This window comes from Myxocyprinus asiaticus, chromosome 43 (genome assembly GCF_019703515.2).
Source record: "Myxocyprinus asiaticus isolate MX2 ecotype Aquarium Trade chromosome 43, UBuf_Myxa_2, whole genome shotgun sequence".
Lineage (NCBI taxonomy): Eukaryota > Metazoa > Chordata > Actinopteri > Cypriniformes > Catostomidae > Myxocyprinus > Myxocyprinus asiaticus.
Window position 1 is genome coordinate 12,184,440 of NC_059386.1, and position 15,619 is coordinate 12,200,058.

The 15,619-nt window shown below is 36.4% G+C and overlaps 1 protein-coding gene and 1 pseudogene across 2 annotated transcripts; one reads left to right on the top strand and one right to left on the bottom strand.

Annotated features, from left to right (window-relative positions):
- Nucleotides 1–2,404: 2,404 nt before the first annotated feature.
- LOC127433259 (protein FAM136A) lies at nt 2,405–6,026 on the bottom strand. Of its 2 annotated transcripts, none has more exons than XM_051684973.1 (3): nt 5,698–6,026; nt 3,505–3,645; nt 2,405–3,404 (listed from the first exon to the last, which is right to left on the bottom strand). In XM_051684973.1, exons 2-3 carry the CDS (start codon nt 3,637–3,639, stop codon nt 3,216–3,218), a joined length of 324 nt encoding a protein of 107 aa, XP_051540933.1. In that variant the 5' UTR covers nt 3,640–3,645; nt 5,698–6,026; the 3' UTR covers nt 2,405–3,215. The 2 variants fall into 2 exon arrangements, with proteins under 2 accessions (XP_051540933.1, XP_051540932.1); XM_051684972.1 differs by having other exon boundaries at nt 2,416–3,404; nt 5,687–6,026.
- Nucleotides 6,027–6,055: 29 nt separating this feature from the next.
- LOC127433255 (prenylcysteine oxidase 1-like) lies at nt 6,056–15,376 on the top strand (annotated as a pseudogene).
- Nucleotides 15,377–15,619: the final 243 nt, after the last annotated feature.

A 15,619-nucleotide genomic window follows, 5' to 3' on the forward strand; every position in this document is an offset into this window, starting at 1 on the left:
GTCAAGCACCACTTTGAACTCCACATGAAAAGCTCATTGTTCAGAAAATATCTCAGAAAAATATTTCATTCTGTGTTTTGGTGATAGTTAAGAGTTGACATGCTTCTGTGGCAATTAAAATGTGCCTTACTTAGGCTGAAAAATACTTAATTTCTGTCACAAATCCTATCTGGGCTTGTTTTGTATATCAAATCGAGTTAAGAGCTACTTTCTCCATTTTATATCTGACACTGAATCACTGCTTTGTGTGTTTGTGGTGTGTGTGTCAGTATAATACTCCGGGCAAGCACATCGCAAAGGTTTTGCCCTCCCAATCAGCATTTATACTGGTTTATAAGAAAAATTAATGCGTTAAACTTTTTAAAATTAATCTAATGCTTTTTATTATTATTAGTACATAAACGTTTAGGCTCAGAAATTTGTTTTAAACAGTCCAGCATTGTCAAATGGTGACAGTGAATTTACGCATGCGACACAACAGGTCGCGAATGAACTAAACAGACAGTCATCAGCGTGGAGTGCGAACAGTACTTCATCTTAATCATCGTTTTTGATCCTGCAATTATTAATTTACAAATTAAGCACTGGGGGCAGAACATACAGTGTATATTTTTGCTCAAGGATGACATAGAGCTACACAGTTGGTATTATATTAATCCAACTTCCTCTGTCTTGTGTCCATTAGAGTGGCTGAGCTCTGTGTACAAAAAGCAGTGGTTTGCCATACTGAGGATGGAACATGACAATGATAACGGGTGAGAGAACGCTCAAAACACCTGTACTTCAACACTGAACATTACAATATGGGAGTTTGTACTAAATGTGGTTTGAATGGAAGGAAATGAATGGGGCCAATCTGTAAACATTATAATACTCAGTGTTTCAAAAGTATAGCCACAAGAAATGATAAGTTTCACATTTTTGCCTTCAAACCCTCCAAAATTGGCCACAGACACTTCCATTGTAAGTGCCTCAGAATAGCTTCTGCCATGTTTATATATAGTTTATTTATAATTTCCAGAAATGTATTACAGATTCCTCCTTGTGTCATTTGATCACAGTGGAAAAGTGGTTTGCAGCCGGTCAGCTGGCTACCAGCTTGTTACCCTTGAAAAGGACCAGGTCTGTCCTAATGTCAAACATATTTTTTATTTATTAATTTACAATTATTTAAAAGCTCACTGTAACTTGCTTTATGTTTTATAATCTCAGGAGTACATGGTGATGAATCTGGACAGTTGGCTCTTGTCTTTTCCTCTATATGTGTGCTGTAACTTTCTTTACATGTCTCCATTCAATGAGAGGAGGGGTGACACACCAAAACTAGAGAGCAGTGCACGCAGCATGTCGTGACCCCGCACTAATCTCCATCAACCCAGCATAAATGACCATAACCATTCCTGCATTTAACAGAGCCTTCTTTTACATGATACATTTTGTCAGCCTCTTATGCATATTATTATTATTTTGTTTTTTTGTATATCCTTAATTTGTAAATAGTCAGGTGTCTTTTAAATAATTTGCTATATTTCAATATCAAAGAGCCAGATATGAAAAAGTCTACAGATAAGTGCTCTTTGTTGTTAACTTGATTATATGATTCTGTCTGTATTTGTTTGGAGGTTTTCTTACATGTACGAAGTCATTTTTCTTGTTAGGCTGGTTATTGAGTTATCAGGCATTCCCATATTTTTAAAGAGAAAAAATACTGAATAACATGTATTATCAATTTGTACTATTAAAAATAGTTGAAATTGGTGCTAACTTCACATTGTTGTTGTTGCCGATATTTGTCAATGCATGCTGATAAAGGGTTTTCCTTCCAAGGGTCTAACGGGCATGTGTTGGTTTTTACCAACAGGGCATTTAATAGGCTTTAATAAGCAGTACACTTTTGTGTTTATACACAATGATGTGTTTTTGGCTAAATGTAAATCTTTTTGGAGTAAAGTATCAAAGGATAAAAATCCTAACAAGAAGTCCGAAAAATAAATAAATAAATAAATAAATAAATAAAAAAAAACGCATTGACAACACAAATTATGTGTTCACTATTTATTATAATTTAAATATTTGGAAATATTTGGAGTCATATTTCAGACCAAGATCAAAAGGAAAAATAAATTATTTTATATTTTATTTTGCATTGTGAAATTTTGGTACATGTATCCCCAAATTAGAGTTACTGTAATGCAAAAATACTCATTATTTTAATTAATATAGTAATTAAAATGATCCTGTCCTGACACATTTTATTTTTTTTAATTAACAAAACAGCAAACACTATGACATATAAAACAATTGCACTTTACAAATGTAAAGTTTAAATAACATTTATTTGTAATAATGAGAATATTTTTTTCTTTTTTGCATAACAGTCATACGGTGAAAATGCGCCTAATTGTCGATGCAAATGTAATTGTCCTAAAAACAGGTACAATTTAATTTAAAACGTTTAGAAAATAACATTTTGGGTGAAATCTGATTCAGATATTTCTCAACAGTTTACACAAGATTCTTCTTGAAAGGGTCATGACATGCATTTGTTTTATTATTTATAAAATGTTTCTTAAGGTTCACATTTAGTAAAGTTTTTTTTTTTGTACAAAAAAAGTAAAACATGCTCATTTTCCACACTCATTCTGACCATTTGGTTTTGGTGCTGATTCTCCTTTAAGATTTGACAGTACATGCCCAGTGTTATGATTGGCTCTCTGCTCTTGACTGACCTGCTCTCTCTTTGCCATCACACTGCTTAGAGTTGCTGGGCGGGCTACTGAAGTTATTAAAGGTAAAGTAGGCATTGATGTGTTGTTGTGAAGGCGGTCAGATAAAAATTTCCACCACAGTGTTGAACAAGTAGTATTGGCAGCTTGGTTTCGACAAATGCTCTTTTTGCAGTGAGGAGGAAGTTTTGAGTTCTGAAACTTACAGTATGTTTTAATAGTTCAATGACCTCTTATATGTCAAAAGTCCAAAGAAAACGTTATTAATTTATAAATCTCTCTGCCACATTCAACAGATGTCAAGCTAGGTTTCATCACATTTTTTATTGTCAGTACAAAATCCACAAACAACATGGAGACAGAAATCAACACATGCCATTCACCAAAACATCACAATGTGGTGATAGCCAGGAAGAGCAAGTTCTTCCATCTAGTAAAGACACAAGTCCCTAACAATCATTTTGTTTAGCCTCTGTGTTAATTATTTCTTCACTGAGGTATTGAGTTCAAGCTGTCTTTCAGTCTGCGGGTCATACTGGGCAGCATGTTGAGGTGCTCATCCACACAACTGCACACACAGCTGTCCATCAGCGCACGCACAGCAGGCTCCTTCGCCCCAGAGTCGAACAGGTCCTTGGCCTTGTCATTACAGTACATTGTACATCTTGAGAGACGGTCCTGTGGGTGAATAATTTGCTTTTATCAATATTATTTCAGACAGAAGATTTCCAGCAGCAGACAGGCCACATGAAACATGATCTTACCAAAGTCAACATACCTGAAATTTTTCAAGCTCACTAGTGACCAGTCCTTGAGCTTTGGCCAATGGTGCATGGCAGCGCTCTATACACTGATGCACCTGGTTCATGGAGTCGCTGGGATGCTCACAGCATTCTGCACTGCAGTGGAACATCCGCGCCTGAAAACAGATGGAGGAATGTTAGTGTTATGAGCTGTTTACTGAATGAACCATTGATCAAAAAGGAAACCACATTTTACTCAGCTTAAACAGAATTTGTCCAGTACATTAAATAATTAAAATGAAAGAACACTAAATAATAATAATAATTAAAAAAAAAACTATTCGGGAGTAGGTGACGAGTCAAATGAGATGCTGTGTGTGTGTGTGTGTGTGTGTGTGTGTGTGTGTGTGTATATATATATATATATATATATATATATATGGTGGTAAAAAAAAATATATAATAATAATAATAATAATAATAATAATAATATATATATATATATATATTTTTTTTTTTTCATATATCAAAGAGATGATGATGCAACAAATATAGAACAGGATTCATTACTTCGACACTGAAATTTCATGAGACTCAACTGGTTGTCAAACACATATTGAGCTACATTTAACACATTAGATACACATAAGATACACACAAGCTACACATAAACTAGAGGTAGACGATATATTGGTTTTATCGATTAATTGGTGCCGATAGTTGCTTTTTGAAACTATCGGTTATCTGCAAAAATCTGTCGATAGTTTTTCATTATTTAGTCATTTCAAAATAAGAGTCTCCAGTGTGTTTCGGGCTTTTATACTTAAAAGACCCTTGTTATGTACCAAATCATCATTTGTTCTGGTCATTATTGGGATTTTTGTTGAACAAAAAACTGCATCTGGGATTTTATTAACTTTCGACTCTTTGTCTTTGTCTGCCATAATAAAGAAATAATAAGAACTTTAGATTTAAGAATTAAGATTACATTCTATAAATCAATTTGAAAAAAAAAACTATCAGCTGATTAATCAGTTATTGGCCTTCCCCACCACCTTAGTTATCAGTATCGGCAAAATCCACTATCAGTCGACACATAACAGAAACTACATATAAGTTACACACATGTATTTTCTCAGGCACTTGAGTCTAAATAGACGCACAACTTACATAATTTCAGTAGATCACCCAAAAGACAATAGCCGAATAATACTGTTCATGTGTTACACTTGCTATAGTTTACTTCCATGTTGTTTCTTCATCAAATAGCAATGTTAAATGTAAATTAAGTCAATCACTGGAAACATCAGCGCCACCTTGAGTAACAAATAACATAAATAACATATGTCTGTGTACACGCATATGAAATATTGATACTTCACCACTGCGCAGAAAATCGACATTATATAGTAGTCTTTTGTATGAATATGGCACTTATTTGTCTTGTAATAAACTAAGAAATAGATATCCTGTTATAGTAAACTTATATAGATATGAATTAATCATGAAATATTAGTTATAGAAATGGAAATATATATTGTGACGCTATTACATATCTCCGGTCAGTAAAGACCCCAAACACTTTTAAACAATTAGAATAGTTTTTTTCGTTACAATTTCTTTTTTTTGTTTTCTTTTTTTTTTATTGTTAGATGTGTTAGAGAAAGATGGAGGAATACTAAAGAAGTGTGGGCATAATTTGGAGGTCCCAGGTCACTAAAGACCCGAGGTATGCATTTAAGGGTTAAACAGCATTTGTCCAATTCTTGTATAATTATGATAAATACAGTTTTTATGACCTAATTTAAGAGACTATGTGGAATATTTGTCCTTTCAAAAATGCATTTGTCCCACCACAGGACTATTTACGGGACTGAAATATTGACAAGGTAGAAGAAATTATGATCTGAAGCATACGCTTTCCCTAATGTTAAAAAAATGAATACATTTTATGTCCATGTTATTTGTCAACAACTTTAAAATGTGATTTAATCCAAGCTTCACTTTACACACTTCCATGTTATACCCTTATGATGATATTTATTTCTGCAACATACTTAAGAAAAAAGGGTTAATCTTTCTTTCTTTAATTTTTTTTTTCATACCGTTCATAATAAAGGCATGAAATGTACCTTAGATTAATGTACATCCACAAGTAACATCAAACATGTTCCCAGTTTCTTCATCTATAAGCAGTCACTTCAGAATAAAGTTCACCTGCATCTTACGGATATGATCTCTCTCCAGACTCTGAACCATATCTTCCACTGCCTTCTGCATTCGAGCCTGCTGTGCTTCTGCCATTCCTGATCTCAGATGAGCTATTGTAGAAAATCAGCTTTTATTTTCACTAATAAAGCTTTTACTTTAACTAGCAACGCTACAAAGCCATAAATCGAATCGGACATCTGTTGCTAACAAGGCCTGAAAAATCATTGGACTAAAATAAATTGCAACTGAATTTAATTTCACATGAATTGAAATATAAATGCAGTACTTCTACAATACTTCAGTAAGGTCACCTCCTACTATCCCTAAAGCACACTACCAGTGGAGCATGCCACTTCCGCTGCATGTGTGTCACATTTCCGGTTCCGTGTTTCATCTAAAGGACGAATCTGCTGCAGCTGGATTTCATGCACCTGTCTTGATGCACTTTAATACTTTTATATTTTTTTTCGTCAAACTATTCATTTGGACCCTTAAAGAGGTAAGATACAGAGCATTTTGACAGCTACATAAACGTAAACACACCGTGCTTGTCAAATGTCATGATAGTTTATAGAGAGTTTTCTGGCAGTAAACTTATTTAACTCATACGTGTTGCATCGATGTGACTTCTGCTGTACTTCGTCCTTTCCGTTATAAATAAGGGATATATCATGATTAGGGAATTATATATATATTATATTTTATTATAGCTGCACATGAGCAGGCTGTCGAAATTGTGAACTGTATTTATGCTTTCATATTTGTATCCAAAAACAGTAAGGTGGATAGTTCACCCAAAAATGAAAATTCTCTCATCATTTACTCACCTTCATGCCATTCCAGATGTGTCTGACTTTCTTTCTTCTGCTGAACACAAACGAAGATTTTTAGAACAATGTTTCAGCTTTGTAGGTCCATACAATGCAAGTCAATGGTGACCAAAACTTTGAAGCACCCAAAAGCACATAAATGCAGCATAAATTAACCCATAAGACTCCAGTGGTTTAATCCATGTCTTCTGAAGGGTGAGAACAGACCAAAATGCAACTCTTTTTTCACACTAAATCTTGACATCAGCAAACTCCTTGGCAATCATGATTTCAAACGTGATTACACTTTCTAGCACCATCTAGTGCTCCGCATGAGCTTCAAGCACTAGGAAGTGTAATCGAGCTTGAAATCGTGATCGCCAAGGAGGCTGCTGATGTCAAGATATATTATGAAAAAGGAGTTGCATTTTGGTCTGTTCTCACCTAAAACTGATTGGATTGCTTCAGAAGACATGGATTAAACAACTGGAGTCTTGAGGGTTACTTTTATGCTGCCTTTATGTGCTTTTTGGAGCTTCAAAGTTCTGGTCACCATTCACTTAAATTGTATGGACCTACAGAGCTGAAATATTCTCCTAGAAATCTTTGTTTGTGTTCTGCTGAAGAAAGAAAGTCATACACATCTGGAATGGCATGAGGGTGAGTAAATGATGAGATAATTTTCATTTTTGGGTGAACTAACCCTATAAAGTTTTTACAGATGTCAATATTTGTCCATCACTAAATCCCCGGAATGGCTTCGAGAAACCTGTCATTGAAGACTCTACTCTTCCTTGGGCTTTGTCAAGTTGGACGCAGGGGTTTGGCTTCAGCTCCGGAAGTTAAAGAGTCACCGAAGAAAATTGGTAAGGCCACGTTCATATGATGCATGTATTGCGAAAGCACTAATTGCAGATATAAGTCTTACTCAATGTGCACGTTGTTGGGATCTGCCTAAATTGAGGGACTAAATGTCTGTTTCATTCTCAGCTATAATTGGGGGAGGTATAGGAGGCACAGCTGCAGCATATTTCTTGCGGCAGGAGTTTGGGCCAGGAGTGAAGATTGACGTGTTTGAGGCGGCGCTTTTCGGAGGGCGTCTGGCTACAGAGAACATTGGAGGATATGAGTATGAGACAGGAGGATCCATTATTCACCCCCTCAACCTGCACATGAAGCAATTTCTGGACAAACTTGGTTAGTATTCACTTCCTCTCAAGCTGCTGCTGTTTAAAAGCTCATGGTGTACTTCAAAACACACAACTGGATTCTTTCACTTTAGTCTTGCTGAGCCAAACTTTGTGTCTTATTTTGGCAAAAAACCACCCAGTTAGTGAAAAACCAACAACTGCATTGTAGACAACTAATTTGATTGGGACTGTAACTGATTTGGAACATGTTTTATTGGGGACATACCATAGACTTATATTTTTTTTTATATAAAGCTAATTGTACGTACTTTAGAATAACCCAAACCCACACCTAACCAACCTAATAAAAAAACTATATCGTTAGATGAAATGAATAAGCCTTATCCTTTCATCAGGTTTGTCTCCACGAGCTGATTTATCTTCTAAAGTGGCAATATTTGACGGAAAGGAGTTGACTTTTGAAGAGAGTGACTGGTTCATAGTGAATTTTATACGCATGCTGTGGAGATATTGATTCAACTTCATTCGGATGCATATGTGGGTGGAGGGCATTCTGGACAAGTTTATGAGGTTTGTTTGTGGTGTTGCTTTGATTTTGAGTATTATGGTGTATGATGGGATGTATTTAACCAATATCCTGTATCATTTATTGCTAAGGAACATGTAAAATCAAAATGTGTAAAGTTATATTAAATATTACAAGTCTTGTCAAGCCACTGCACTCTGTAATTTCCATATGACACATGTTAGGATACAAGACAAGGATTTGTTAAATAGAAATCCAAATACATCAAGACTTTGATGATAAATAGCTAGAAGTGTATCCACCTAGAAATGCTATGCCACTGAAATTATGACCATTTGAACAACTTCACTGCTTAAATACAGTGGCAAGAAAAAGTATGTGAACCCTTTGGAATTAGCAGTTTTCTGCATTAATTGGTCATAAAATGTGATCTCATCTTCATTAAAGTTACAATTTACTTAGTTAACAACATAGAAACAATTATAATCTTTCATGTCTTTATTGAACACATCCCATTAGATATTCAATGCTGTGGAAAAAGTAAGTGAACCCCTAGGCTAAAGATGTCAGGAATTGGCAAACCTAGCATCCAATTAATGAAACGAGATTGGAGGTGTGGGTTAGAGCTACTTTGACTTATAAAAAGCACTCAAACATTTTGAGTTTTCTATTCACAAGAAGCGTCTGCTGATGTGGACCATGCCTCACAAAAAAGAGATCTCAGAAGACGATCATGAATTGTTGCTTTGCATAAAGCTGGAGAGGGTTACAAAGATATCTCGAAGAGCTCAGATATTCATCTGTCCACAGTTAGACAAATTGTCTATAAATGGAGACTATTTAGCACTGTGGCTACTCTCCTTAGAAGTAACAGCTAAAGACTTGAAAGAATCATTGGAACTGGTTAACGTCTCTGTTCATGAGTTTACTATACAGAAAACATTAAACAAGCATGGCGTCCATAGCAGGACACCACGAAGGAAGCTGCTGCTTTCCAACAAAAACATTGCTGCACACCTGAAGTCTGCCAAAGACCACCTTGACACTCCACAACTCTACTGGGAAAATGTTTTGTGGACTGATGAAACTAAGATTGTTTGAGAAGAACATGCAGCTCTACGTATGGTGTAAATAGGGCACCGCATACCAACATGAAAACATCATCCCAACCGTGAAGTACGGTGGAGGGAGCATCATGATTTGGGGCTTGAATTCCTAAGTTTATCAAGATCTTCTACAGGATAATGTCAGGGTGGCTGTGCAGCAGCTGAAGCTCAGTAGAAGTTGGGTGATGCAGCAGGACAATGACCCAAAACAACTAAGTAAATTTAAAGGGATGTGTTTAATAAAGACATGAAAGATTATAATTGTTTGTGTGTTGCTGGCTTAAGCACTTTGTGCTTTGTATATACTTGTGACATGAAGATGAGATTGCATTTTATGACCAATTAATGCAGAAAACCAGCAAATTCTAAAGGGTTTACATATTATTTTTTGCCACTGTAATGCAAATTTGTAAGGAGGAATTTATGAAAGGGATTTGGCCTCATTTATTTTCATTGTAAGTGCTTTACTGTAACCACAGTTTTAGCTATTTTAAAATATGCTAAGAGACAAGTCAAAATAATCTTTGTGTTATTAAGCAACATCATAGCACCAATAATGTTGATATAACTTGTATTGAAACTTGTATGTATTGAAACTGAAACTCATATTAACCCATTTGGCTCCTCTCTATAGGATATATCAATACCAGCAGTTTGGCTACTCATTCTCTAGTGTAGAGAGACTGCTGCATGCTATGGGTGGAGATGGTTTCCTCACTCTGGTCAATCAGACGCTGGAGGAGGCCATGCTGGCTGAGGGCTTCACGCAGGTTTTTCTTAATGACATTGTAGCGCCTGTCACGCGTGTCAATTATGGCCAGAGTGTCAGAGTCAATGGATTTGTGGGTATGTTTGTACTACATAGGATGTTTGTGTTGCAGTCTTATAGCTTTAACAATGATTGCCATATAAAACAGGTGCATTATTTTATGGGACATAACACAGATTAATAGCAAAGATTGTCATGCATTTTGTGAATATGGTGTATTCCTCTTGTAGGTGCTGTGGCTCTAGCAGGAGCTGACTCAGGTTTGTGGGCAGTGGATGGAGGAAATAAGAGGGTTTGCTCCGGGCTTCTGTACCATAGCAAAGCTGAACTTGTCCCGGCTCGTGTCACTACTGTCTCTGTGAAGATGAGACCATCTAAAACTGGTAATGTCATTCAGTGTTTATTTTATTACTATATTTTTCTGAATAAAAGTTGTATTTTTTTAGGGCTGTCAATTGATTGCAATTTTGAATCAAAATAATTACATGATATGCTGATTAAACCAATTAATCACATATATTATTATTTGCTGAAAAAGGCCCCCAAATAAAGATGATTTAATATATAATACTCAAAATAATTATAAAAATAATGTACATAATAAATATAACAATTCAGACAATTCAAAGACATTGCATTATTATGGCAGTCGAGTACAGCATTGATTAGACAATACAAAAAGCTGCTTTAGAAAGTCAGTATGTTAAGTTTATTTCCATATCATTGAACATAAACCTAAGCCTATCACAGCAATTAATTTAGCAGTTTGTCAGTCCAGGTAGACTTAAAGGTATAGTTCAGCCAAAAATGAAATTATTTATTCAGTCTCATTATTTACTCACCCTAATGCCATCCCAGATGTGTATGATTTTTTTTTCTTCTGCTGAACACAAACAAAGATTTTTAGAAGAATATTTCAGCTCTGTAGGTCCATACAATGCAAGTAAATGGTGGCCAGAACTTTGAAGCTCCAAAAATCACATAAAGGCAGCAAAAACGTAATCCACACAACTTCAATGGTTTAATCCATATCTTCAGAGGGGCCTGGGTAGCTCAGTGGTAAAAGACGCTGGCTACCACCCCTGGAGTTCACTAGTTTGCTAGTTCAAATCCCAGGGCATGCTGAGTGACTCCAGCCAGGTCTCCTAAGCAACCAAATTGGCCCAGTTGCTAGGGAGGGTAGAGTCACATGGGGTAACCTCCTCGTGGCTTGTTCTCGGTGGGGTGCGTGGTGAGTTGAACGTGGATGCCGTGGTGGATGGCGTGAAGCCTCCACATGCGCTATGTCTCCGTGACAATGCGCTCAACAAGCTACGTGATAAATGCGCGGGTTGGCGGTCTCAGACGCGGAGGCAGCTGGGATTCGTCCTCCGCCACCCGGATTGAGGCGAATCACTATGCGACCACGAGGACTTAAAAGCGCATTGGGAATTCCAAATTGGGTGAAAAAAGGGGAAAATCCCCCCCCCCCATATCTTCAGAAGTGATATGATAGATGTGGGTGAGAAACAGATCAATATTTAAGTTCTTTTGTACTATAAATCTCCACTTTTACTTTCACATTCTTCTTTTGTTTTTGGCGATTCGCATTCTTCATGCATATTGCCACCTACTGGGCAGGGAAGAGAATTTATAATAAAAACTGACTTAAATATTGATCTGTTTCTCACCTGCACTTATCATATCGCTTCAGAAGACATGGATTAATCCACTGCCTTTATGTGCTTTTTGGATCTTCAGAGTTCTGGCCACCATTCACTTGCATTGTATGGACCTACAGAGCTGAGATATTCTTTTAAAAATTTCCGTTTGTGTTCAGTGGAACAAAATCATACACAGCGATTTACTCAGTGTAAGGTAATTGATGCTGGCCGGACTAACACACTGCACACCAAAACACATACTGTATGCTTACTCATAAACAGATGAAAAACATAGAGAGAGTAATCATTAACTAGCTAATTAGTCTTGAGCGCAACCGTGATTAGGCTATTGAAATGCAGCAGATGGGTGGGCGATATACCAGTTATATCAATATACAAGTAGAAATGTCTACCAGTACAACATTTTGAGTATAGTTTCTATTACGGTTATGCAAAATGCTAGTTCAATTGAATGCCTCCTAAATGACTGTCTGTCTTGTTTTTTGTTTTTTCAATCTATCAAAATTACAAAGTTTTTTTTTTTGTTTTTTTTTTGGAGGTATTCATCAATGTTTTAAAAAATTCTGTAAATAATGAATAAATAATCTGGTTCTGATCACTCAACATTCTGAGAGAAAAAATTAGGAAGATCTTGGTAATAACAAGTTGCGTTCTCAGTGTTATGGTGGTCTGACTTTTCCACTTTAAGCATATGAAGAACGATGCAGTTTAAATAAAATAGATAACTATTTATTAAAAAGGACCCACTTCATATTACAGTAGGTTTCTATAACTACTATGTACTTAAGCATTTGATACAATGTACGTATTATGTACATACGTGTTGTTGCATTGTACTTGTATTTAAAGTACCTGCATTTAATTATATCTGTAGTTACACTGTTAGATTTACCCCTAACCCCAACCCATACGCTAAACTTGATCCCCTACACCTAAACCTACCTGTACCTCAACCTCAGTTGCAGAAAATGTGAATCTTGTGAGAATTTTGCAGAACAACATGTAGTTACACTATAAATACATTTGTAATGTATGTATTTTAATGTTTGTACATAGGAGTTAAAGACACTTATATAAAGTGGGACCATTAAATAAAATATTTTCTTTATTGATAAAATTGTTCAATGCAATGGACATGCCAGCTCTACCATTACATAGATTTAAAACTAAAAAGGAACTTTCATATTTTTGAAAAATATGGATGTCATGATATATATCATAGAAAAAAATTCAAGAATTTTACAATTTGAATTTTTGCTTATATTGCCCACCTCTAATTGTGCTAACAACCAAGATTACTCTGCTCTGTCACGTGTAACACACGCGCATCTCCTCACATCTCCAAAAAATGATGTTCCATCACACTCCGTAAAAACATTCAGTTATTGAACTGGATAATTAGTGCATAGCAAACAGTGTCGCAAATTTTCAGAAATATCCTTGAACAAAAGATCGGTTAAAATTGAGTTATCATTCTTGTCTGAAGCACAAACTGTGCGGGACGAGCTAGCCCAAATATAGCAAGCACAAACTTTTACTATGCATTCATGCGTTTTCTACATTTTCAAGCCATTTTATTGCTTTTTTAATTAATGCTTCTCCACAACCTGATAAAACGAATCTTTTATCCTCTTTCAGGTTCAGTTGCTACTTTCTACGAGCTGAATTACGTCGGCAAGTCTGGCGCTGCCCATTCCCTGTATGACATTGTTGTAGTTGCCACACCTCTCCACCAGGGCGTATCTGACATTAATTTCTCAGGCTTTTCCCCTTCTATCCCATCTCACTTCCCTGGCCACTACCACCAAACAGTGGCCACCCTGGTCCACGGTCTACTCAATGTGTCCTATCTAGGCACAACAGACAGACCTGAAGACTTTCTGGTTTCTGATGTGCTAACAATGGAAAACAAAGCCTCAGTCATCCACAGCCTGAGCTCTCTAGCCCCAGTGCACATTCCCAAGGGGTACTCTCAGCCCCCAGCCAGCCAAAGCAAAGTGTGGAAGATCTTCTCCTCTCAGCCACTTTCTCAGGAGCATCTGCAGCAAATTTTCCTTTCCTGGGACTCCGTGTCGGAGAAGCGCTGGCTTGCGTACCCCTCCTACAGCCCAATGCACCGCAAAACACCTCCATTCATCCTCCATGATCGCCTGTACTACCTCAACGCTGTGGAGTGGGCGGCCAGTGCCATGGAGATGAGCGCCATCTCCGCCCGTAATCTGGCCCTGCTCGCCCACCATCGCTGGTACGAGCAGATGGCCAAAATTGACCAAGAGGACCTGCACACCAGACTCAGAGGTGAACTTTAACAGAGCAGAGCTGTCCATTTCATCTGATCTGATTCATAAGCAATAAAATATGTTCTGGAAATGACAAATGAGATTTGATTTATGTAAGACAGACTTGTGCGGTATACTTCAAAATTAATGATTTGAAATGATTATAAACTAGTGTATTTTTTGAGCAGCACTGTACTCATTTATATTGAAAGCCTAATGAAGAGTTTTGACAGACTAAAAGCATAGTTTATTTTTATTATGCCCCACAAAATGTTGCTCTGTGGCCTGATAGTTACAGTCAAACAGAATCCCACTTGTCTCACCACATCAGATGATTGAGTGAATCTCGCAAAAACCTGTCAAGAACATGTCCAACTCATAATTCAGCCCAGTAGAAGAAATAAAAAAATTATATTTTGAATACAGAAAATTATGCCTGTTTTTAGGATCATTAAGATTGCATGAATTATGACATTATTTTTCTGACTGTTAAGCACATTTTCCCACAAATTCTCTTTACCGTTATGTAAAAAACCTCAATGATTTATTATTTGAATTTTTACAGTAAGTATTTACACCGATCAGCCACAACATTAAATCCACCTGCCTAATATTGTGTAGGACCCTCGTGCTGCCAAAACAGCACCACAATTGTACAGAGCGGTTATCTGAGTTACCATAGACTTTGTCAGTTCGAACCAGTCTGTTCATTCTCTGTTGACCTCTCTTATCATCAAGGCACTTCCATCCACAGAACTGCCGCTCACTGGATGTTTTTTGTTTTTGGCACCATTCTGAGTAAATTCTAGAGACTGTTGTGCGTGAAAATCCCAGGAGATCAGCAGTTACAGAAATACTCAAACCAGCCTGTCTGGTACCAACAATCATGCCACAGTCGAAATCACTGAGATCACATTTTTTCTCCATTCTGATGGTTGATGTGAACATTATCTGAAGCTCCTGACCCGTATCTGCATGATTTTATGCACTGCACTGCTGCCTCACGATTGACTGATCGCATGGATGACTGTTGGTGCCTGACGGGCTGGTTTGAGTATTTCTGTAACTGCTGATCTCCTGGGATTTTCACGCACAACAGTCTCTAGAACCAGTTCTTAAGTGTTAAAAAAATAATAAATGAGGGATGTGTTTTATGGTTGATTTTTATAAACTGATGTCAAAAACAGAATTGTCACTGACAGGATGTTGCTTATATAAAAATGAGAATTTTAGGTTGATTATTTTTTTAGGAAGATATCACCAAAAAATGTAACATTTACAATTGAAATAAATGTTAATACTGTACATTAAATCAACAATGTCATGTTTATATTATTCGGCACAGATGTGCATTATCAGACACATATGGAGTTATTAAACATATCTTGTGTATCATTGACTCAAAATTCAATGACTCTATTTTTTTTAGACATTAACAACTCTTTCACAATAATCTAAATGTAATGGGGTCTTTCTTTACATATATCTTACTTTCAAAATAAAATGAAACCAGGTGTTAACCTCAAACTTAAATGAAACTTGAACTATTTTAGTGTTTACAGAAATACATTTACCAATGTTCTGCATTAGAAAAAACTCAATTCAACAAATTAGAGCATTTACTGTAAACATTCT